The following is a 23,710-nucleotide window of genomic DNA, read 5'->3' as shown; positions in this document are numbered from 1 at the left end:
CCCCGGTACGCGTACCGGGGCGCGGCTATAGATAGATATATAAATTTTTTTGAACCTAAATTACTCAAAATCCTCTGGAACACATATCTTGAGACATAGCAAAGGCACATCGGGCTACCAGTCCCTACAATTTTGCCAAGTTTGGTGAAAATCCATTCAGCCGTTCGAGCTAAAAGTGGGAGCGACCGCCCTATGGAAATTAACATGGGGGAAACACGTTTTGGGACCCCCCTTTTATCTCGGCCCCCGCTTGACGAATCCCCCCCCAAACTTTCAGAGAAGGAGCGGAGAGGCGCGAGGCAAAGTTGCTGAAAAATTCAGGCAGATTCCTCAACCGGCGCCAAAGTTATTCCCAATAGAATGTTGCGATTTCCCTATGGAAATCAATCCTAACCATAACTACCTACTGGCGACCGCCAGTAGGTAATATATATATATATATATATATATATATATATATCACAAAAGGGTCGAGGCAACAAAGATCTGCACCTGCTAACATCAATGGCTAGTTGTTCTTGTGATGGTGCTTGTGAAACCAGGGAATACAACCCTATCTATTCCCTCTTGGGCAAGGCCCAAATTACAAGACAAGTTACATTTGGAATCCGCACCCATCAAGAAAATATCATAATCAGTCTTTTTATGTTGAGTAAATCCCAAGAGAAGTTTCGTAATGAACAGGTCCGGACTTTAGTGCTGATCGTATTCAATTCTTTATTAGTTGATCCAAACAAATAAAATCCAAATGTACACGTAATTTCTCTTTTAGCCAACACGTTTCGTCTCGTAAACAAGACTTCTTCAGGGCTCAGTAAACTGTCTGTACTAGTTCGAATACGAAATAGTTACTCTTATATCAGTAACATAAGATTACAATTCTTTGTGTTCTGTCATATACTGGCTGGGTCTTGTGTAAACAATATGAGGCATGGTAGCCAGAACGAGAAACACCATCCGCGGTTTGACAGCTCTCCGCCCCTCCCATGAAGGGTTCTGAATTGAATGCAGCAGAATGGGGCGAGTCGGACTTTCTTTGAGTGAAGTCTATTCGTTTTTGTCTGCAAAATTCCCCTTTTAAAATGTACTCCGATGGATTAACGTGGAAAACTAAAAAAAAAAAAAAAGCCTTCTGTGTATATTTGAAAGTTACTACTTTAAAATTTAGGATGTCTTGGGTTACTGAGAGGATGGGTTAAAAGTGAAATTAACACCTGTCGATGAAAACATTAAACTACGCTAGGAGAGTCAAGGTGTCATGTCATTACTTGTACAGAGAAAGGTACATGCACTGCAATCTATTTAGATTGTGATGGAGTCTAGCCATTCCTCGGAAGATCTCATTTAGTTTTAGATCTCACTTTGGGTAAGACTCCTCTTTCGTAATCGATTTGCTTGTTTACATTGTCTTAAATGTATAGTTTTGCTTTAATTTACCATTTGAATCTTGGTGCTGAACGTGGAAGGAAAACTGAAGCATTCAAAGAGTGCGTGGTTGAGAAGTATTTGTTTGCAACCCGATAAGTTTTTTTCCCCCTAAAAAAAAGTTATAAACTTTTTAAAGGTTGTTACATTGCAGGTAAAACATGCTCCTTTTGCCAAGCGCCCGCTTGTTGATTTTAAAATTGTCTTCCCCAAGCACTGCTTCACCTCCTAACCATCTAAAGGCTATTTCTCTACACTTTTTGACGTTCTGTGCAGCAAGTAATAAAGGTATATGTTCAGCAGAAAAATGGGCCTGGTAGAAACAATGATGGCGGTGCAAGACGCAGATTGTAGCTGAATGATTCCCGTGATCATTAGTGTGCAGTGGAACATGTTACTCTAAAATTCTGTAAATGTGTGTTTTAAGCATCAATATGTTAATGCAAAAGACTTTGAAAGTATTCACATTTGAAGTTTTCATTTTTTTGTGATTGGTAGGGTGTAAATTTGTATGTGAAAAATCTGGATGATGGTATTGATGATGACCGACTGAGGAGGGAATTTGCTCCATATGGTACAATCACAAGTGCAAAGGTAAATCATATTGAATATTGTGTTAATGCTAAAGCATATACATTGTTTAGTTATTTTAAATTCTATACTGAGTAGATATTTGTTGTGTAGTTACTTTTGTTCTTTCTTATATTCCTAATATAGAAAATTTTCCACTTTGAAGAATAAAACTTAATAAACTTAACAGAACAAACCCTGAAGTGCATTACATAAACAATTATAACATAAATGGGAAGTTTAGAAACTGTGACTGATTAATAGTCGAGTCAGGCGGCTGACAAATAGTTCTTGCATAGAGGTGAGCTAAAATTGTGGTTTTGCAAATGATGAGATGAACTTTGTGGCTCTGTTTCATCTTCATATCTTGAATGACCTTCTTAGTGACTCGATTAGAAGTGGGAATGCAGTGAGTGCTGAAATCTGTGATCTGTTCTGCATGTGACTATAGTTTCTTAGTAGCTACTTAATGAATTGCATTGTTTCAGTCCATTCTGTGTTGGAAAGACTTTGTTGAATAATAACTTTTAGCATTTTTTAAGCATAGCAGAACTAGCTCACCATAAGTTGAGCTTGTTATGGTCTTTCTGGTTGGATAGCATTGCTTTTGAACAGAAGCCTCTATATATCTCACGGGTGTGACACAAGATTAACAAAATCACAGCAATATACTCCAGTTTCTAAAATCACTTCCCATTAATCTATCGTTTTCAGGCTAATCAATTGTTATTATTCCATTTCTACCCCGCTAACAAGGAGAAATAAATGAAACAACACATCTGGTGTTAAGGACAAAAAATGAACAGGAGTTCATTGTATCTCACAAACATAGCTTTGGTAAAAGGAAAATACACATTTCCATAACATAAATTAAATACTATTCTTCTAGACATTGCACAAAAAGTCAATACTGCATGCAGGAATTAATCAAAATTTGGCAATGCCCACCTATCTTTAAAAAACGGTAGTCTGTTGTCAACTACAACAAATCTACAAGGATTTAATGCCCTGCGTAGAGAAGCATGCATATCTAGCACCCCCAAGTCTATGCCTCTATCCCTAGAAGATCAATTCAATATGATAAGCATAAAAAATCAGGGGAACAGGGTTTGCAGGCTAAAAAGGTCGACCAACCTCTCCAGGACAGGTCATGGTTACCATAAGCACTATCCTAAAATAACTTGTCTGATACAAGCAGCAGGTTTGCAAGTCCACATCCCCAACCATTGTCTGATGGAAAAGGGAGCGGGATTTCCCAGTCATCAAATCAATCCTATGAAAAGCTATTCATGGAGCCTATCATGGTGGAACCAATTCAACGTCCAAGAAGATTCTGTCCATACCTGACCACATTGGATATCGGATGCCTTAAAAAAACATGGAAAACAGAAGCACCCCTTCTTTTTAGCTTTAAATGTACCACAATCCTGTCATAAAAATGAAAGAAAAAGGGCATGCCTACAAGTGTATTGGTAACTTTTGTCAAAACCATCCTAAATGTTCAAACAGAAAACCTAAACAGTGGAAACCATGGTTTCTAGGAGTCGCATTGACCATCCATAATGCGGAACTGTAAAAATGAATTTATAACCTTAATAAAACCTTGCCCCAAATCTCTCCGCCCAGAAGTGGATCTGATGGGAATATACATTTTGGATCTTTTTACTGCTAACTCAGATAAATTAAAAAAAATTGGCATTAATTCAGATGCTTATGCAAACAGGGAGTAAGACCTCATTTGTAAAATCCTGTCCTCTCTGTACCATCTACATGGACCAGAACCTCTTGGCAAATATATAATTGAAGCATTCCACTCCATGGGCCTAAGAGTAATAAAAGACCATAGCAAATCTGATCAACCAGCAACCTTCACACATATGGCCCCAAAACATAATGTCATGTTGGCTTAAACAGAAATCACCCTCCCTCTTCTAAGTCAACGAAATTAAATTTAAATTGAACACCATCTGGACAGCAATGATTTTCCACGGAAAAAAATCCTTGCCCTCAATAGATGACAACCTGACGAGGTCTAGGTGTATAAGGGAGGGAAATATGACTTCCTAGACAAAGCATTTGAAATGGTTATCTAAGGTGAAACACATTTTGGAATGGATGTGTAGGTTTTCAGGGGCTTCACCGATTTTCTAAACACGATCTCCTCAGACATCTGTCCCTACAGCCACACAACGTATGGGAGGATCAATAGGATAACCAGGCAACCAACTGTCCAAAGATAACCTCGTGCACAAAAACAAAAATCTATTCCAACCCATGGTTCAAACTCCTGGTTTACAGCTAGCCTCCACAAAGAGCAAATAAAACTCATTAGTGAACAATCCGATCCATGGTGCAACACAGAAGAAAAGGGTGACCAAGAAGCACCAATTTAAAGAAACTGGTATGGAAGGCCATAAGAACCAAAAAAACAGGCTATTGACCTCCCTACACAAAGCATGCTCTACCTGCAACTGAAGTGTATTTTTGCGATGGATTAACAATTTGTCAGTGGCTACAAATCCAATCAATCAATCAGGAGTTCTTAAGCGCGCTACTCACCTGTGAGGGTCTCAAGGGCCTGTGGGGGGTGGGGTTTGCAGATCCGTTGGCCTGAGAGCCTACTTGAAGGTGTTTAGGGTGGGGGCGAGTCTGGTGTCTGCCAGCAGTTCGTTCCAGGTTTTGGCTGCAATGTGAGAGTAGGATCTTCCACCTGCTCTGGCTCTGCGGATGCGTGGGGTATCGGCCAATGCAAGGTTGGAAGATCGGAGTTTTCTTTTGGGTTCGTGGAAGTTGATTGTCGTTGAGGTATTTGGGCCTGGTGTTGTGTTGCCATTTGTAGGTGTGGGTGAGGATTTTGAAGGTGACGCTTTTCTCCACGGGGAGCCAGTGGAGCCTTTGTATCTGTTGGCTGATGTGTTCGCGCCGGAGGATGCCGAGGATGAGTCGAGAAGCGATGTTCTGTATCGTCTGAAGTTTTCGGAGTAGGGATTTGTTTATGCCGGCGTATAGTGTGTTGCCGTAGTCCAGTCTAGTCTGCTGGTAATGAGTGCGTGGGTGACTGTCTGTAAAGGAGTTCAAACCCATCAGCATGGAACAAATATGTAACTACTTTGTAGATAACAAATGACTTCACAAAGGGAACATCGCTACAGATTTCACCCCACCCCCTGCCCAAAAAACCCATCAAATAGAAAATATAAAAAAACAGCAAAACCCATATTCCAATAGCAACATCCCCATAAGAGAATGCCAACAAGGAACACTATTCAACAAATCCATCTGTCAAGCCAGAACATAAATCTCCAGGTTGGGTAAGCAATGAGATCCTACTAATATTCATCAACAGTCTGAGTGAAAGCTTTCTTAGGATTCAATGCTTTGTAATTGAGGATGTGCCAAGTTATCACAATTATTTGGGACATAAGTCTCTTGCACTGTCATTTGATAGTCTATCTTCCATTAATCTTATTTGGAAAAAGTGATACTGCAATGTAGAAGGTTTTTTCTATCTGTGAGGATTTTTGTGTAGATTTTGCAAACTGTTTAAAGAAAGGGTAAGGTATCTGCTTGGAAGTGTTTAATCTTTAATGCAAATATATGGCTAATGTGAAGGTGGAATTAACCTCATGCAAAGACTACACTGTGGAAAATAACCTTGGATTATTACTTAACTAGCACAGATTAAGCACCCACACTAGATGGGATGATTCATCTTTTGGATCACTCTCACCTGCAATATCCCTGTTTCTACATGAGCCTTTCTGATAGAGGCTTGCAGCCTCAGAGTCCTTACCTTTAAATATTCCCCAGATGTTCAGACTGGATCTGAAAACTCTTCACCAGTAGCTCTGCCGGCCGGCAGGGAGTGCTGTGCAGCTCAACCCCAATGGCATCCCCCTCCGGAAATAACTTGTGGAGCCTATTTGCGCCACTCCCGCTTACTTGCATCGGTTTGTTCCTTTCCATGCCACCAGATGCAGATCCAGCTCTCTCTATCTCATCTTGAGAAACTTACCTTGATATTTTCCAATTTTGCTCCCCTAAAACGCGTCCGGTTTAAGCCCTGTAGGGACTTTCTCAAACTGTCTGTGACAAATCCCCATTGGGTGCGTCTTTAGTGTCGAGTCATAACTCCAAGGCCTGCAGTGGCTCCGAGTCGATGAACCCAAAGGCCACCCTGGACCATGAAGTTAAATGTTGCATCGCCAAGCATCAGAAGACTCCTCGCTTTGACCACTCGAAGTCATAGTCAAGGTTTGGTCCCATTCCTGCTAAAGGAGTCACCAAAGAGGCTGATATTAATCACAATCCAAATCGTCTTGCAAGTCCAAAAAGAAACCCAAAATTTGAAGTGGGACTTCGCACCCTCTTTCGACTCAGTCGCCAAGCAGGTGTGTGGGCGGTGCCCTGGCTCTGCCTTGCTTCCATAGTGGCCCGACTTCAACAGCTTCAAGAGTTCTGCGAAGCCATGCTCCTGCTCTTCGAATCCTTGGCAACTGCCTCTGGCACGCCTTTGGGCCCCAAGGAGTCAAGAGGGCTTCTATCTCAAGAACTGCTGGAGGGTTCGACCTCTGTGCCAGTTGAACCCTTGGATCCCACGACGACCCCTCTGACTCTACATTCCATGCCGATACCTGAGACTTTGCTGGTACAAAATCAATCGATGTACTGCCCGAGTCGGTGCCGGTCTGACCTTGACCAAATTTGCATCCAATAAGAGTTGAGCTGCCTCTACCTCCGCTTGATCTCCTACCTCCACAAGGGAGACCACACACCCTAAATTCATGTTTTGGAATGGACTCAGACAATGATTGACACAGGTGATGAGTTCGCCTAGCTTTACTAAAACAGTTGGTATGACTTCTTGCAGGAGGCTAGAGATCCCAATACCTCCCCTGACATGGGCCTTCCTCACCCACTTGGCCAGCCAAACAAGACTCTGCATCCTATGCCATGGCAATACGAAAGGCGGCCAAAAACAAAATATTCAAACGCTGCACCCTACCTTGGAGGTCAAGACTAATGTTTTGATAGAAGTTCTGAAGCCAGGGCGGTACACCTACTCTGAGCTCTTTTTACCATTTAGTGAGGCACTGACTGTTACCTTATTGGGGACCTGAGCCAAACCTTGCTCCAGCTCCATTCACCAGACAAATTGCCAGACGCCATCGCACTGCCATGGGCGATCATGCTTTCCTTTCGATTCTCCCCACCCCGCCCCAACGTTTAATAGTGCAAGTCTCCATGAGCAGATCAAACCTTAACACTTTTCCTTCTACTCCCCCTGATAGGGAGTCTAAACAAGTGGAAACATTGAGAAGCACGTTTTTTCTTCCACCACCCTGGTTCTCGATACATGCAAGTTGCCTCTTGGGACACAATTTGCATGCCTTTTAGTACTTGGTGGCTTAGATTCTACCTGTGTCCCTGAAGATTTCCTACCTGTCCTTGCTCAGGCTATCCAAGACTGTTGTGTTTTGCCCTAATTCACAATTAGTTTTGGCTTGGACACCACCGATTCCATCTGGTGAGCCATTTGCACAAGTGGCTGTGATCCACTAGATTCCCAGGCGATATTCATTCTTCCGTTATGGCCATGCACTTCGTCAGGACTGAATTGTTTGGGGACAAGGCTGATTCTGCTTTAGAGCGATTTAAGGAGAGCAGGGCTGCTGCCCGCCAACCGCACCAACCTTACCGATTCTTTCTAATCCTTTTGTGCATTTGTAGAGCTATCCCATACTGCCAGCCTGTCCAGTCAGCCTTTTTGGCCTCTGCAAGGGGCTCATCCGTTCCACTGTAGAGGCTGTGGTGCCCACCACCACCCTTGGTCCAGTTCAGCAGGCCACCCAGTCGACTGCCCCCCATCCCCCAGCAGCCCCACCTGCAAAGCCCGTTTAGGGTGCCCATAGTGGAACACAGCCACCTGGTGGGAGGCATGATCCAACAATTATTCCCAAGTTGGACGGGTGAGTTCTGCAGATAGTTCACAGGGTGGATACGTTACCCCTCATTTGTTCTCTGCCGCACCTTCCACCATCACCCCAGCAACTGACAGAGGACCATAACCCCATTTTGCAGCTAAAAGTACAAGCTCTTTTATCCAAAGGGTCTGTTGAGAGGGTGCAGGTGCTAGAAGTAGGACATGGTGGTTATTTGTTACTTTCTAGTGTCCAAGGACAATGGATTACTCTGTCCTATTTTAGACCTATACCCTCGCCACGTCTTCCTCATAAGAAATTCCAAATGCTCACCCTGTCCCAGGTCTCATCTGCCCTCGCCGCTGGAGACTGGCTGGTGGGTTTGGACCTGCCTATTACCATATGCTTGTCGTAAAGGGCTATTGGCACTACCTGCGGTTTGGGGTGGGATAGGAGCATTTTCTGTTCGCTGTGCTCCCCTTTGCTCTCACCTGCTCCCCTCGGGTGTTCAAGAATGTGATGGCAGCACACCTTTGGAGGTTTTGGGTGCCAGTCTTTCCCTACTTCAGTGACTGGTCACCCCAGGCAGTCGCCAACCATCTCCAGACTATGGAAAACCTCCCGTTATCTTTAGAGTTCACTTTCAACGTGCCAAATTCACACCCAACTCCTCAGATGCTCCCCTTCATCAGAGTCATTCTGGACACTGGTCAGTTTCATGCCCTTTTCCCAGGGAAAGAGTCTAGAACAGTCAGGCTGTCATGCAGACCTTTTGGCCTCAGTCTTGAATTTCAGTGAGGTTGACTCTGAGCCTACTGGAATGTGTAGGATGTTAGGAAGAGGTGTGGCGCCGCGGCCAGGGCGACTGACGCTGAAATCTGGGGATCACGGTTCGATCCCCGGCGCCGGCGGCAGATCAGCCCAGCACCATGTGACTCTGGGCAATAGCTTGCTTAATCTTCCCGACGGCCCCCAGCGCCTAGAGACCCTTACGGGTGATTGTGCGCTTTACAAATGTGGATTATTATGTATGGCCTCTTTCAGTTCAGTTCAGTAAATCTTTATTCGAGGATTAAAAAACATCATAAAAGCACATATATACAATTTAAAAATTCAATTAAATAACATAACTGAACTCCATCTAAAATCACCAATAAGGATTAAAAAGGATTTTATCTGGGACCATTAATTAACCCTGTCCTCTTGTATTTCTTAACCTCACCGAGACTTTTATAAAATTCATAATGTACGCATGTCAGTTGCTCTTTGTAAAAAGAGCAAAGCAGTTTTAGCATGACGGAACTTTGCCTCTTTTAAAATATCTACCAAAAATTTGCGTCTAGGCATCTTGTAAAAAGGACTCAAAAGTACAAAATGAAGGGTGTCCTGCGGAGACCGATTGTCGCAGCCGCAGGCACCCTTCTGCTCAATTGTTAAAGTAAAACCTGGTGGGTCAGCCAGTATGTTTGGTAATAAATTGAGCCTAAAACAAGACATTAAAAACCTATCCTGAGAGTTATGCATCAAATAAGGTTCCATGCCCTCACTATTCTTAATGAGACAATGGGCGCTTACTGACCGTTTGGACAGTTCTATTCCTGCTCTGCGTGAGGCAAACTGTTCGAGCAACATTTTTTTAATCTGTAGTTTGTCAAAATTTAATATTGCATTTGGGTTGGTAAAGAGATCCTTCCGGTCTAGATCCTCTGAAGTAACCTTGATGTATTTTAACCATGGGATCTGTAGACCTTTATCCCTTTGTAGACAATCCCTCATAATTAGTCTGCTTAGGTCTGCCTCAGTATTTGCCCAAATTCTTAACCATGCCATAATAGGGCTAAGCTTAACCTGATCCTCAATGAATGGTCTGCCCAGTTCTCTGTGCGCAATAACTGCTGGGGCACTCTGGGGGATTTTTAAAATCCTTTGCAGGTATTTATCTTCCTCTAACTGTAGTTGCTTAGCATCCACAAAGCCCCACACTTCTGAACCATACATGGCTTTCATAGTACTTATCGAGCCATATAGGTTCATAACCTGTTCCGGGGACCAACGACCCAACCTTTGGGCAAAATTTGTTATGGCACCATTTGAGGATATCAATTTTGAGCACCGCTCTTCTACCAATGTTTTACATTTTAGTGCCCGATCAAATAGCCCAAGATAAGAGAAGGTCTTCACCTTCTCTAAAGTCGGAGTCCCTATTTTATATGCAAAGTTCCTACAGGGCTTCGTGCCAGCCAACATCACAAAGGACTTACTCAAATTCACTGATAGATCTAAGGTGTCCATAACATTTACAAATCCGTCAATTAAACACTGCAAGCCCCTCGGGGTACGGGCAAGCAGGACCGCGTCATCCGCGTACAAAAGCACCGGTATATGGCGCGTTCCTGCTTTTGGCTAATCTGTGTTCAGGGCAATCAAGGTTTTCTCCAGGTTATTAATGTAAAGTGAGAACAAAAAAGGGGCGAGAATACAACCTTGTCTCACTCCACTAGTACATGGAAAGGGTTCTGTGTCCCCCCCCGCCCCTCCATGTTGTAGCGGACTTTGGCAGTAGTGTCCCAGTGTAGCTCTCTAAGAATGTCGATCAAACCTGGGTCAATTCCCATGTTACTCATCATGACCCATAGCTTATTCCTATTTACATGGTCAAACGCAGCTGCTAGGTCCATAAACCCCAAGTAAATAGCTTCATTGCTGGCTTTGGTATATTTTGCTACCAGCAAATAGAGGTTAAGACACTGGTCACTAGTGGACCTTCCAGACCTAAAACCATACTGGGTGTCCGAGATGGTATGATGCTCTTCCGTCCAGTCCATGATTTTGGCTGAGACATCAATCCATGATATTGGTCTATAGCATTGGGGGTTGTCCCTGTTTCCCTTCTTAAATATAGGGACGATTAGTGCGGTAGACCAGGAGCGGGGCAATCCAGTCTTAATAGCCGCATTTAACACCCTCGGGGGATGGGGGCCCATAGGTCTACATTACTCAAGTACAGGTCAGGTGGAGTGCCATCAGGACCTGGGGCTTTATTGCGGGTGAGGCCTTGGATCGCCTTGGTTATTTCTTCAAGGGAGAATTCTACAACCGAGCTCCGCTTACTATGGCCTCTTTCATTGTGCTGGTCGAGCACACCAGTTGTCATATGCGGCTTTACTGAGACAACTGAAGTTTCAGTAGGCTCAACATCAAGGTGACCTCTCCAACCATGTCCAGATCTTGGAGTAGAATGCATAAGACCTCCAGTGGTGGTTACTGACCTGTGATTGGATCAGAGGCGGTATTCCCTCCCCCTACCTCACCCAGGGCGGACACTGGCGACCCAATGCATTGCTTCAGTGTTGTAGTGGCCTCCTGACAGAGGTGGAAATCAGAGGCCTCTGGTATCCATCGGAGTTCTCAACTCCATATCAACCTTCTAGGGCTGGTGGTCATCCGCTTGGCATTGAGAGCCTTCCTTCAGGCCATTAAAGGGAGGCTGCTACAGGTGCTCACGGATATCACCTCTTCCTTGCGGTAATCAGGGTGGGGAGGGGAGGAGAGGTGCCTCTGGAAGTGACTGAACCATGATAGATATTTCCTGCTAGTGACCATCTTGGCAGTATCGTTCAATATCATCCACAATAAGGAGCATAAGAGGGAATTCCCAATCAGGTCGCCCTCCACTCATAACATCAATATGTCAATATATCCATCCTAGGGCCCTGCGCGCTAATCTTCCAGTGGGGCAATTTTTACGATATTGCAGGAACTGCACGTCAATAAAAATATATATGGAGCAGCCCGAGGACCTGGTAACAACTTGAAAACAGAGCCTATCCAACTAAGGTGGTGAAAAGAGCCCTTAAGAGAGCGCTCAACACCCCTGCAATGCCTTACTAGAAAGGAATAGAAGGCGTAAGGAGATCTGCTTGCCATTCGTTACGACCTATGACCCTACGTTGACATGAATCCGACAAATTATTAGAAAACACTGGTCATTGTTGGACACAAGTGAGTTAAAAATGCCGCACCCGAGGTTTGCATTCAGTAGAGCCTTCAATTTGAGTGACCGATTGGTTCACACCCGTTCCATTCAACGTACAAAAGAGTCTGGCATTCAGTCTGGTCAATTCCCACGTGGTGGCTGCTCGGTGTGTGATCTAACAGAGACAAGAGAAAGTGTGCAATTGGTGAACGGCAAGACATGGTACCTAAACAAATGTAGCAATTGCAATACTACCAATGTAATATATAGACTCGCCTGTGGAATACATTAGATTGGTCTAACATCCCGTAAAATCGAAGTAAGGATTCAGGAACACATTCGCACACTAAAGGCTGGAAAACTGACCATACGCTTGGTTCACCATTTTCAAGAACAGCGACTACATTTCTGGGACGTGAGATGGACGGTGCTTGAGAGAGTAATGGGAGATGCACACAGTGTGGAAGGCATATTGGCTAGGAAGGAGGCACAATGGATTTTTTTCAGAGAAGGTGGACCAAGTGGGCCGTAACGATTTTATTGAATGGAACAAAGTAGGCAGATAGTCTATTCGAGGTGTGTAGCATTTTGTGGATCGGAACAACAAACAAAACCTGCTGATTGTGGGGGTCAAGATTTCACAGGGTTGCAATATTCCAAATGAATCTTTCGTAGTAATATCCTTGATGGCAGTGATAGCTGTTTTTTATACAGATACAATTTTTTCGCTATTATAGATCGAGATCTGGGTAGGATCTGGATGAGTAGCTACTGTTTCAAGCAAACTACCACTATGGCATTAAATCAGCACCTAACAGATCACAAGTGACAGTTACACAGTAGGTGTTTCAAGGTCTCTTCTGCAAATTAGGAGAACCTTGACTTGATCTGTTCGCCTCCACGAGAATGCAAAATGTCAGCACTTCTGAGTGCTGGAGTTTCCAAGGCATTTCTCACACTAAGACTCATTCCGCCTCGAGTGGAACTCTGGACTTTACTATGCCTCTACCACTCTTGCCCAGATTTTTCAAGAAGATCAGACCTGTCCAAGTATCTCCCAATTGAGTAATGAGAGTATGATATGCACAGCTACTTGACCTGAGCATCTGTCCTCCGAACAAGCTACCCCTTCGGGAGGATCTGCTGTTGCAGCAGCAAGGCAGGGTTCTGCCCCAGGCCTTCCCAAACTCCTCCTTCATGTTTGGAGATTGAGCAGTGACAAATGAATGGCTTGTACCGTACTCTGGAGGTGGTTGATGTCACCTTGGCAGCCAAGCTTGTCTCAACAAAAACTGTATATGCCTCTCTTTGGGAAAAAGTTTGTTCAGTGCAGCACGCGCCAGATTGACCAAGCCCAGGCTTGATTAGCTGATGTTCTGCTGTTTTTGTTCCTAGCCCCGCAAACCTTGCTTCGGGCATGGTTAAAAGATATCTCTCTGCTCTTTTGACTTTTTTTGTGGTTGCCAGATCAGCTGCCTTTGTTTGTCTCAAGTTGTTATGCTTTTTTTTTTTTTTTAAAGGCTCACAATATGTTTGAGGCATGTGTGGCTGTAGATACACATGCTTAGCATAACCCTGCAAACTGGTGTTGGGTTCGGATATGTGCAAGTTGTTTTTCTGAGATGGTATTTTGAGTCACAAGGTATAGTGACTCCTCCTCTTGCTTGCAATGCACATGGTCCTCAAGTTGGATTGTTTTCTTGCGCCGTGTGGTTCGGACGTGTGCTCCTCTGCTCCGGTTCAAGACTTTAGTCGGTTACTTTCCTTCAAAACTCTTGGTATTGTTTCGATCGCAGATCTCTCTTTACACTATTTAAGTGGATCAACGTCAAATTAGTCTGGGCGACTCGATTCGCCTGAGAACCTCTTGGACTTTTGCCCTAAGGGGGCGGGATTCCTATTCGGCATTCCCTCCAAGAGACGTCGACTCGGTGATAAAATGGACGCCTTTCTGTTTTTGTCCTCCTTGCCAAGCCAAGTTTCCACGCACCATTCTCCGATAGGCTTGTAACTTGTGCCTTTCCACCGAGCATGAGGAAGCGACTTGTGAGTCCTGCAGGTCTTTTCGAATAAAGAAAACGCTTCGAGTTTGCGGAGCTCATGTTAGGAGATGTTTGACACGCCACCGAGGACACACCAGACCTCTTTGGTTCTGAAGATCTGGAAAAGGAGATCCATCTGGTTCTGACGAGGGCACCTTCTCCCCTGAAGAAGGCTCTGGTACCGACATGGAGATGCAAGATATCACTCCAGGGCAACCCAATGGTACTGTGCCTCCAGTGCCTCCACCGCCTCCATCAGAACACAGCACATCTCTACAAAGAGATGTCCACCTCCCCCAATCGACCAAAGACTGCTGCTGGGCCGCTACTACCTACGGGCCATGGTCTGCACCGACCAGCTGTTTTGGACAAACCCGGTGCAGAAAAAAACCAGCATCAACAGCATGTCCCTGACCCGAAGCCTACTATATCGGACTCCACGCGACCCTTGGCGCTGAAAACGTAGGCGTCAAAACACCATTCCACCTCTGCACCTAAAAAAGAGGCTTTGGAACCGAAACCATCAGCGACGAAAAATCTAATCCCGAAATCTACTTCGGAGCCTAAAACGTACACCTTTTCAAAACATCCTTCGGAGTGGGTGGAAGTACTGCTCGAGACTTGAGCAGGAGTTGGACTTGCGCCAAAAGCACATGATACACCCGGGCACTGGGCATATCATTGCAAAGCTCTTCATTCAGGGGCTCAACCAACGAAAAGATAATTGTCCCTTAAGGAGGCATTAGAGGTTCCCATTCCTCCAAAGAAACATGAAGACTAGGCTACCAGCACACTACAATCAGCCCACCTCCAGTGCCTGCTGCGCATCACTGTCACCACTTCTTTCGTCTGTTCACCCCACAACAGACCTACCTGAAGGTTCCCTACATTCATACACAGGGGATGGGAGGAGGTGGGGGGGATAAAGTCCATATTCCATCCCATCGCAGAACGATCCTCGAGATTCGTATGATGCAGATCCACTAGCAAATACTTACCCAAATTTCTATCCCTCCCACCTCCCCCAATGACACTATCGCCTACAATGACCCCATAGGCAGTGCAGCTGCATTTCACATGAACCTGTTGCACAAAGAGCTTTTGAAGGATGACTTTAAAAAAAAAAAAGAAAATTAAACCCTCTCCTCCACTCTGTGTTCAGCACAATATCTGCAAATGTTAAAAGCCCTGCTCAGACACACAAGTATTTTAATGACCCTGTCTGGTCCAGAGTCCTCACAACCAGGGTCGACAAAAAATACAAACCATCACCTATCAGCCCTACATATATTACAGGGCAACTCCACCTGACTCCATAGTTGTGACACAGCCCGTAAGAGGGCGAACTCTCAAACATCTGGTGAGGCATCCAGATAAGAATAGCAAGAAGATAGATGCAGCAGGTAAAAGGGTGGCTGCATAGTCTGCCAACCATTGGTGTAACGCACACCCCATTGGACTCCTCTTCTACAATACCATAGGACACGTTGGTACGAAATGGAGGGCATCACACAACATCTCCCTGAAGACTACAAGAAAAGGGCCTATCAAATTACTTCTGAGGGAAAACTTGCATCAAACACGGCCATTCGTTATGCCTTTGATGCATCAGACACTGCAGCTAGGGGCATACATTCCAGTCTGCTCCACTGGAGTCATCCCTGGCTCAGTTTCAGGCTTAAATCCGGAGGTTAAAAAAACCTGCTAATACGTCCCTTTTATTGGGAACACCTTTTTGGGCCTAAAGTTGATTCCCTTCTAGAAAATATGAAGAAGGATAACGAAACAGTCAAGGCCATACAAACTCCTTTGCAATGTGGCTTTTTTCGGCGTTTATCTGATCAGGCAGGGCCCAAAACAACCACCCTGAGATCTCCACTTCCCATCACAAGCCACATGTCCAAACATCCTCCCCAATGGGATATTACAGGGGGACATGCAAAGGGAACAGTTTTAGAAGCAAAGACGAGGGCTTTCTTACTAAACCTTCCCCCACTACCACCAAACCTTGCCTTACCAACCATTCACACAACACCTGTGGTGGTGGACTACAAAGGTTCTTTCCGTCATGGCGGAGTATAACCTCCACCCAGTGCAAATTATCCAACATGGTTATTGTCTGGAGCCAACTTCCACACCTTCAAATCAGGGGCGTAACACAGGCCCTGCAGCCCCCATGGTACAGGAGGCCCCAAGCTCCAGGGGGCCCCCTCAGCACAGTGCTCTGGCCCGGGAGCTCTAGGGGGCCCCTCAACGTACCTTGCAGGGTGGCTTCCTCAAGTTTCGTTACGCCACTGCTCCAAACATTGCACTTCACAACCACTGACTGAACAGACCAACAGTTGCTCAGAGAGGAAGTTCAGTCCCTACACAAAAAGAGGGGCATAGAACCTGTACCATTATACCAGCAAGGCACAGGGGTTTATTTGCTTTACTTACTTTTTCCCAAAAAAGATTGGTCCTAAAGACTAATCTTGGACCTCAAACCTCTGACCTCTAACAGGTACATTCTGTCTGAGCATTTCCTCATGGTCACTCTGCAAGATGTCATCCCAATACTACTACAAGGCTACTTCATGACTGCACGTGACCTGAAGGACACCTACTACCACATTCCAATTCACCCAGCTCATCACCAATACGTCAGGTTCATGCTAAACTCGAACCTGGTTCCCCAGGTTGGAGGGCAACCTCCCTAGCCATTAGGCCAACTCATCTCCCCTTCATTGACTAGGCTTCACCATTCATGCAGCCAAAATCCCATCTCCAACCCCTTCAAATACGTTACTTAGGAGCCACCCTCAACTCTCAGCAGGGGATAGCCTACTTAAAGGCTGCCAAAGTTAAATCATTCCTGGTGCTTATTCCAGAGTTTCAGTCTCATCACATAGCTGTGAGAACAGTTATGCATCTTCTAGGGACCTTGTCTTCATGCATAGAAATAGTATCTCCTGCCAGACTCAATATGTGTCAGTTGCAGGAGTGCTTAGTGCATCAATGGACTCAGTGGATCAGTTGGAAGATCTTGGGAGAGGAGATGGCCTAACGGCTAGGGCGGTCGACCTTGAATCTGGGGAACTGAGTTTGAGTCTCGGCAATGACTCTGAACATCCTGTGATTCTGGCCAAATCACTTAATCTCCCAGTGTCTAACAAAAATGAATGTGTCCTCATGTAACGCAACTGGTGCGATGTCAAGCGCTCTGATACTGGATACCTTCGGGTCAAGTTTGCGCTATATAAAACTCTATAAATATTGAATCTAATGCTGGTGAGCCATCAGGCCTGCCATTCTCTGCAGTGGTGGAACTCCAACAATCTCCTAAAATGACGTCCTTTCCTAGGCACAGTTCCACAGAGACTAATAACCTACTCATTCTCAGGATTTGACTGTCATGGGACACTTGCTAATCAAAATAATAATAATAATAATAACTGAGAAGTGCCTGGTTACACTAGGCTAGTGTGTCCCCGCGCTGCACTACGGCTAAACCAGAGCACTACAGCAGAAGTAATTCATCCCACCCCCCGCTACCTAGCCCAGGCCTATTATTTGGGAAAGAGCTAACTTTTCAGTTCTTTGCGGAACACCAGCTCTGATGTCTCCAGTCGGAGTCTAGGAGGCAGTTTGTTCCAGTGTTGGGCTGCCAGAACGCGAAAGGAGTGCCCTCCCATGCTCGCTCTACTGAACTTTGGAACCTTAACCTGCCCTGTCCCGCTAGATCTCAGTTGCCGGGTTGGGTTGTATAGGGTAAGTAGGTTGTGGAGATAGATGGGCCCTTTCCCCTGTGTGATACGGTGACTGACACACAAGGCTTTGAACAACACCTGTTCCCTAATCGGGAGCCAGTGTAGTGATTCCAACGCCCTCTTTGAGGAGGATCTCTTGGACAGCATTAGGACCAGGCGTGCCGCCGCATTCTGTATACGCTGCAGCCTTTGAATGCACTTAGCATTTGCTCCCAGATAGAGGACATTCCCATAGGCCAGCCTCGATGTTATGCCATGGACCATGGTTTTCCTTGCTGTTGTTGGCAGCAGGTCCAGTGTGTTCGAGGCATGTGGGCTGCTGAATTCATATCTATAAAAACGACAACAGAGGCAACCCACCAGCCTGAACCAGGGGCAGTAGTTGAGTATTCCCAACAAAAGTTCAGGCAAACCACAAATTACAATTTAAGCAAAATCAATTTGAAAGAAATCGTTTGGAAAGAAGGAGAAAAGAGAAAGGGGGAGGGGGGAGGGGGGAGAAAGACACCAGGAGTCAAAAATGAGATGTAAATCAAAAAAATGTCAACAAATTAAAAAAATTATTACAAATTTATTATAAATATTGCGCTCAACAAGTAGTTGCTGGTTTTTAAATGAGAAATATATACAAAAACCAAACAAGTGGCAAACAGTAATTGTGTTGTATAAGAAGGAATCCAACATATACAGAAATTATGTGCACTCTACAGTTCATATGCCACATATTCGTCGACGGCGTTTCAACCGTAGTAAGACATTGCGGTCATCCTCAGGACAAAACAGTTTTGGAAGAGCGAACAAGATCTGAAAATATAAATACAATAACATTTATTTGAGCTCCCTTGGAAGAAAGAAAGAAAAAACAGGGGGAAGAAAAAGTGGGGGAGAGAAGAGAAAGGTGATAACTTAACTTCAATCGTGAGATTTGTATAGAAATGAGGTTTAGTCAGAGACTTTTGGTGCAATTAGGTACCACCACCAATAAGTGAAAATGTGAGTATTTAAAACGCATTCACCTGTTTTAAAACCAGGGCAGAGCAGGCACGTTAATTCGTTGCGTGCTCACGATAATTTTCAATATTGAGTAGCTATAAAGAAAAGGGACTCAGTCAGATAGTCTGCCCTACACGCAAGCGTAGTCTAAACTCTATTTTTTAGAGGATACTTACTAAAAAATTGTATCCAATTCGCCTAGAGTTTAGTGTTTTCGGTGCACTTATGCGTAAAATTGTTCGTAAACTCTGTTGCGGATGTATGGGTGATTTTACATCCAACATTAAATAGTAGAGAGAAGAAACATAGTCCTCAATGTGGCAGTAGCCTGCGGGAAAACATAGAGGATGGTTTTATGCACAATAAAATACAAATACCGCAAACTTGAGCCTACATCCATCAGACCCGATCGCCCTGATTAAACGGCCTGTCGTGTCAAACGAGTTCAGGCTGTAGTCAAAAGAAAGTGGGGCACTTCAAGTTGGACCTCCATAAACACGCTATCGTAACGCTAAAAGAAATCAGTATCGCACCACAGACGGAGAGCCAAAAATTACCGAGGGACATCAAAAGTGCAGTGGGACCTATAAAAACATGGGTTAGGAGTTCCATTTACTTGTAGCCTACATCAAGTAGTGAATAGATTGATCCACACATAAGCAGTTTAACCAAAAAACTATGAACGACAAAAAAGGGGTTATATGTCCTGTCAGGGCCGGTCGTACCTAAACGCGCGAGCCACAATTCATCGAATCCGCGATATTCTTACCTTTGATTCACCGCTGCCACAGAAAAACGGACGGTAATCGGTGCACACCAACACGCCGATTTATACAAGCTGGTGTCAACAACATAGCAAAAGGACTACGGTGGTCATTCAAAGAATGGCCGCCATATTGGAGTGGTTCCAAGTTATCGTATTCACATAAAGGTCCATAGAATTTATATGGGTACACCCATATTCATGTGAAAATGTTAAAGGCCAGTCAAGGACTATCAAAACATATCAGTTAGTGTTCGTCATGATACATAACTAATTGTTGGCGATAAAACTCGATGTAAATTAGGAAATCGCCGCCATGCTAGAGAAGTATCTTGGCCGTGAGAATTCACAAACTCATCCGTTCTATTAAGGTATTTACAAGAATTGTCGGTGGTATACTAGAAGAAAGAGATAAGACATCTTGAGATGTTTTACAAAACGAGACAAAAGGATTACGGTAGGCATTCAAAAGATGGCCGCCATATTGGAGTGGTTCCAAAATATCGTATTAGTATGAAGGTCCATAGGATTTATATGGGTTCACACACATTCATGTGAAAATGTTAAAGGCCAGTCAAGGACTGTCAAACCATATCAGTTACTATTCGTCAAGATAAACAACTCACTCGTGGCGATAAAACACGATGTAAATTAAGAAATCGCCGCCATGCTGGAAAAATATCTTGGCTGTGAAAATTCACAAGCTCATCCGTTCTATTAGGGTATTTACAGGAAGTGTCAGTGGTATATTAGACAAAAGAAGTAAGACATCTTTAGGTGTTTTTACAAAGCAAGACAAGTACATAATAGTGAATTTTTTAGGTTTCTTGCAAAGGAGTCCAAGTACAGATTGAAGAAGTACACAATATAAACCATGCATGGAAGATGACATTACCCATAATGTACTGTGACAATTACAATCTTTAACAATATGTAGATCATAGATATACTTCTAAGTCTGGAACAGAAAACAGAAAACATTCATTGGCATCAATGTTGGACATGGTCATTACAGAATATTCATAATACAGACCCCAACATTTTAATGCATTCATCCATAGATGAGAGAGTGACACTCTTCGATAGAGTTCAAACCGGAATTTATGCTGTTACAGCGGAACATCCAACGACATTCAGCTTTATTCAGAATCCCTGAGATGCTGCCACCCCTATCAGGGACATGTACAACCTCAATGACCTGCCAGCGGAAATCGGATGGCGCATGTTTGAATTCTAGATAATGGGCTACTAGCGGTGCATTCTCAGTCTGGCAACGAATCCGGCTTTTATGTTGGGTCAAACGTGACTTAACTTTTTGAGTTGTTTGTCCAATATAAATTAAGTCACGTTTGACCCAACATAAAAGCCGGATTCGTTGCCAGACTGAGAATGCACCGCTAGTATCCCATTATCTAGAATTCAAACATGCGCCATCCGATTTCCGCTGGCAGGTCATTGAGGTTGTACATGTCCCTGATAGGGGTGGCAGCATCTCATGGATTCTGAATAAAGCTGAATGTCGTTGGATGTTCCGCTGTAACAGCATAAATTCCGGTTTGAACTCTATCGAAGAGTGTCACTCTCTCATCTATGGATGAATGCATTAAAATGTTGGGGTCTGTATTATGAATATTCTGTAATGACCATGTCCAACATTGATGCCAATGAATGTTTTCTGTTTTCTGTTCCAGACTTAGAAGTATATCTATGATCTACATATTGTTAAAGATTGTAATTGTCACAGTACATTATGGGTAATGTCATCTTCCATGCATGGTTTATATTGTGTACTTCTTCAATCTGTACTTGGACTCCTTTGCAAGAAACCTAAAAAATTCACTATTATGTACTTGTCTTGCTTTGTAAAAACACCTAAAGATGTCTTACTTCTTTTGTCTAATATACCACTGACACTTCCTGTAAATACCCTAATAGAACGGATGAGCTTGTGAATTTTCACAGCCAAGATATTTTTCCAGCATGGCGGCGATTTCTTAATTTACATCGTGTTTTATCGCCACGAGTGAGTTGTTTATCTTGACGAATAGTAACTGATATGGTTTGACAGTCCTTGACTGGCCTTTAACATTTTCACATGAATGTGTGTGAACCCATATAAATCCTATGGACCTTCATACTAATACGATATTTTGGAACCACTCCAATATGGCGGCCATCTTTTGAATGCCTACCGTAATCCTTTTGTCTCGTTTTGTAAAACATCTCAAGATGTCTTATCTCTTTCTTCTAGTATACCACCGACAATTCTTGTAAATACCTTAATAGAACGGATGAGTTTGTGAATTCTCACGGCCAAGATACTTCTCTAGCATGGCGGCGATTTCCTAATTTACATCGAGTTTTATCGCCAACAATTAGTTATGTATCATGACGAACACTAACTGATATGTTTTGATAGTCCTTGACTGGCCTTTAACATTTTCACATGAATATGGGTGTACCCATATAAATTCTATGGACCTTTATGTGAATACGATAACTTGGAACCACTCCAATATGGCGGCCATTCTTTGAATGACCACCGTAGTCCTTTTGCTATGTTGTTGACACCAGCTTGTATAAATCTGCGTGTTGGTGTGCACCGATTACCGTCCGTTTTTCTGTGGCAGCGGTGAATCAAAGGTAAGAATATCGCGGATTCTATGAATTGTGGCTCGCCCGTTTAGGTACGACCGGCCCTGACAGGACATATAACCCCTTTTTTGTCGTTCTTAATTTTTTGGTTAAACTGCTTATGTGTGGATCAATCTATTCACTACTTGATGTAGGCTACAAGTAAATGGAACTCCTAACCCATGTTTTTATAGGTCCCATTGCACTTTTGATGTCCCTCGGTAATTTTTGGCTCTCCGTCTGTGGTGCGATACTGATTTCTTTTAGCGTTACGATAGCGTGTTTATGGAGGTCCAACTTGAAGTGCCCCACTTTCTTTTGACTACAGCCTGAACTCGTTTGACACGACAGGCCGTTTAATCAGGGCGATCGGGTCTGATGGATGTAGGCTCAAGTTTGCGGTATTTGTATTTTATAGTGCATAAAACCATCCTCTGTTTTCCCGCAGGCTACTGCCACATTGAGGACTATGTTTCTTCTCTCTACTATTTAATGTTGGATGTAAAATCACCCATACATCCGCAACGGAGTTTACGAACGATTTTACGCATAAGTGCACCGAAAACACTAAACTCTAGGCGAATTGATACAATTTTTTAGTAAGTATCCTCTTAAAATTAGAGTTTAGACTACGCTTGCGTGTAGGGCAGACTATCTGACTGAGTCCCTTTTCTTTATAGCTACTCAATATTGAAAATTATCGTGAGCACGCAACAAATTAACGTGCCTGCTCTGCCCTGGTTTTAAAACGGGTGAATGCGTTTTAAATACTCACATTTTCACTTATTGGTGGTGGTACCTAATTGCACCAAAAGGGATGTGGTAATACTATATTCTCTCCGACTAAACCTTATTTCTATACAAATCTCACGATTGAAGTTAAGTTATCACCTTTCTCTTCTCTCCCCCACTTTCTTTTTCTTCCCCCTGTTTTTTCTTTCTTTCTTCCAAGGGAGTTCAAATAAATGTTATTGTATTTATATTTTCAGATCTTGTTCGCTCTTCCAAAACTGTTTTGTCCTGAGGATGACCGCAATGTCTTACTACGGTCGAAATGCCGTCGACGAATATGTGGCATATGAACTGTAGAGGGCACATCATTTCTGTATATGTTGCATTCCTTCTTATACAACACAATTACTGTTTGCCACTTGTTTGGTTTTTGTATATATTTTTCATTTAAAAACCAGCAACTACTTGTTGAGCGCAGTATTTATAATAAATTTGTAATAATTTTCTAAATTTGTTGACATTTTTTTGATTTACATCTCATTTTTGACTCCTGGTGTCTTCCCCCCCCCCCCCATCCCCCCTCCTTTTCTTTTTTCTCCTTCTTTCCAAACGATTTCTTTCAAATTGATTTTGCTTAAATTGTAATTTGTGGTTTGCCTGAACTGTTGTTCGGAATACTCTAATTCATATCTATAGCATAGATCGGCGCCTAGTGTTGGGTCCGGATGATTGCACATTGTTGTCCTGGAAGAGTCTTCGAAGTATCACAAGATAGGTGGCTCCTCCCCTGGACTACAGTGCGCATGGGCATCGACTCCATCCCCCAGATTGTTTTTTTCCGCCATTGGGTTCGGATGTATATTCGTTCTCTCCAGTTCGGAATCGATATGAACTTTTCTTAAGGC

The 23,710-nt window shown here is 43.7% G+C and overlaps 1 protein-coding gene across 2 annotated transcripts in view; it reads left to right on the top strand.

The window, feature by feature from the left end:
* LOC144768339 (embryonic polyadenylate-binding protein-like) overlaps positions 1-23,710 on the top strand; it is a 573,566-nt gene that overhangs the window by 340,779 nt on the left and 209,077 nt on the right. For both annotated transcript variants that reach the window (XM_078651918.1, XM_078651920.1), the window contains one exon: positions 1,924-2,019. In XM_078651918.1, the coding sequence (XP_078508044.1) occupies positions 1,924-2,019 (96 nt within the window). The remainder of the gene's footprint in view (positions 1-1,923; positions 2,020-23,710) is intronic.

The sequence above is a fragment of the Lissotriton helveticus genome, chromosome 7 (genome assembly GCF_964261635.1).
Source record: "Lissotriton helveticus chromosome 7, aLisHel1.1, whole genome shotgun sequence".
NCBI lineage: Eukaryota > Metazoa > Chordata > Amphibia > Caudata > Salamandridae > Lissotriton > Lissotriton helveticus.
This window is presented reverse-complemented; position numbering and strand designations above follow the sequence as displayed.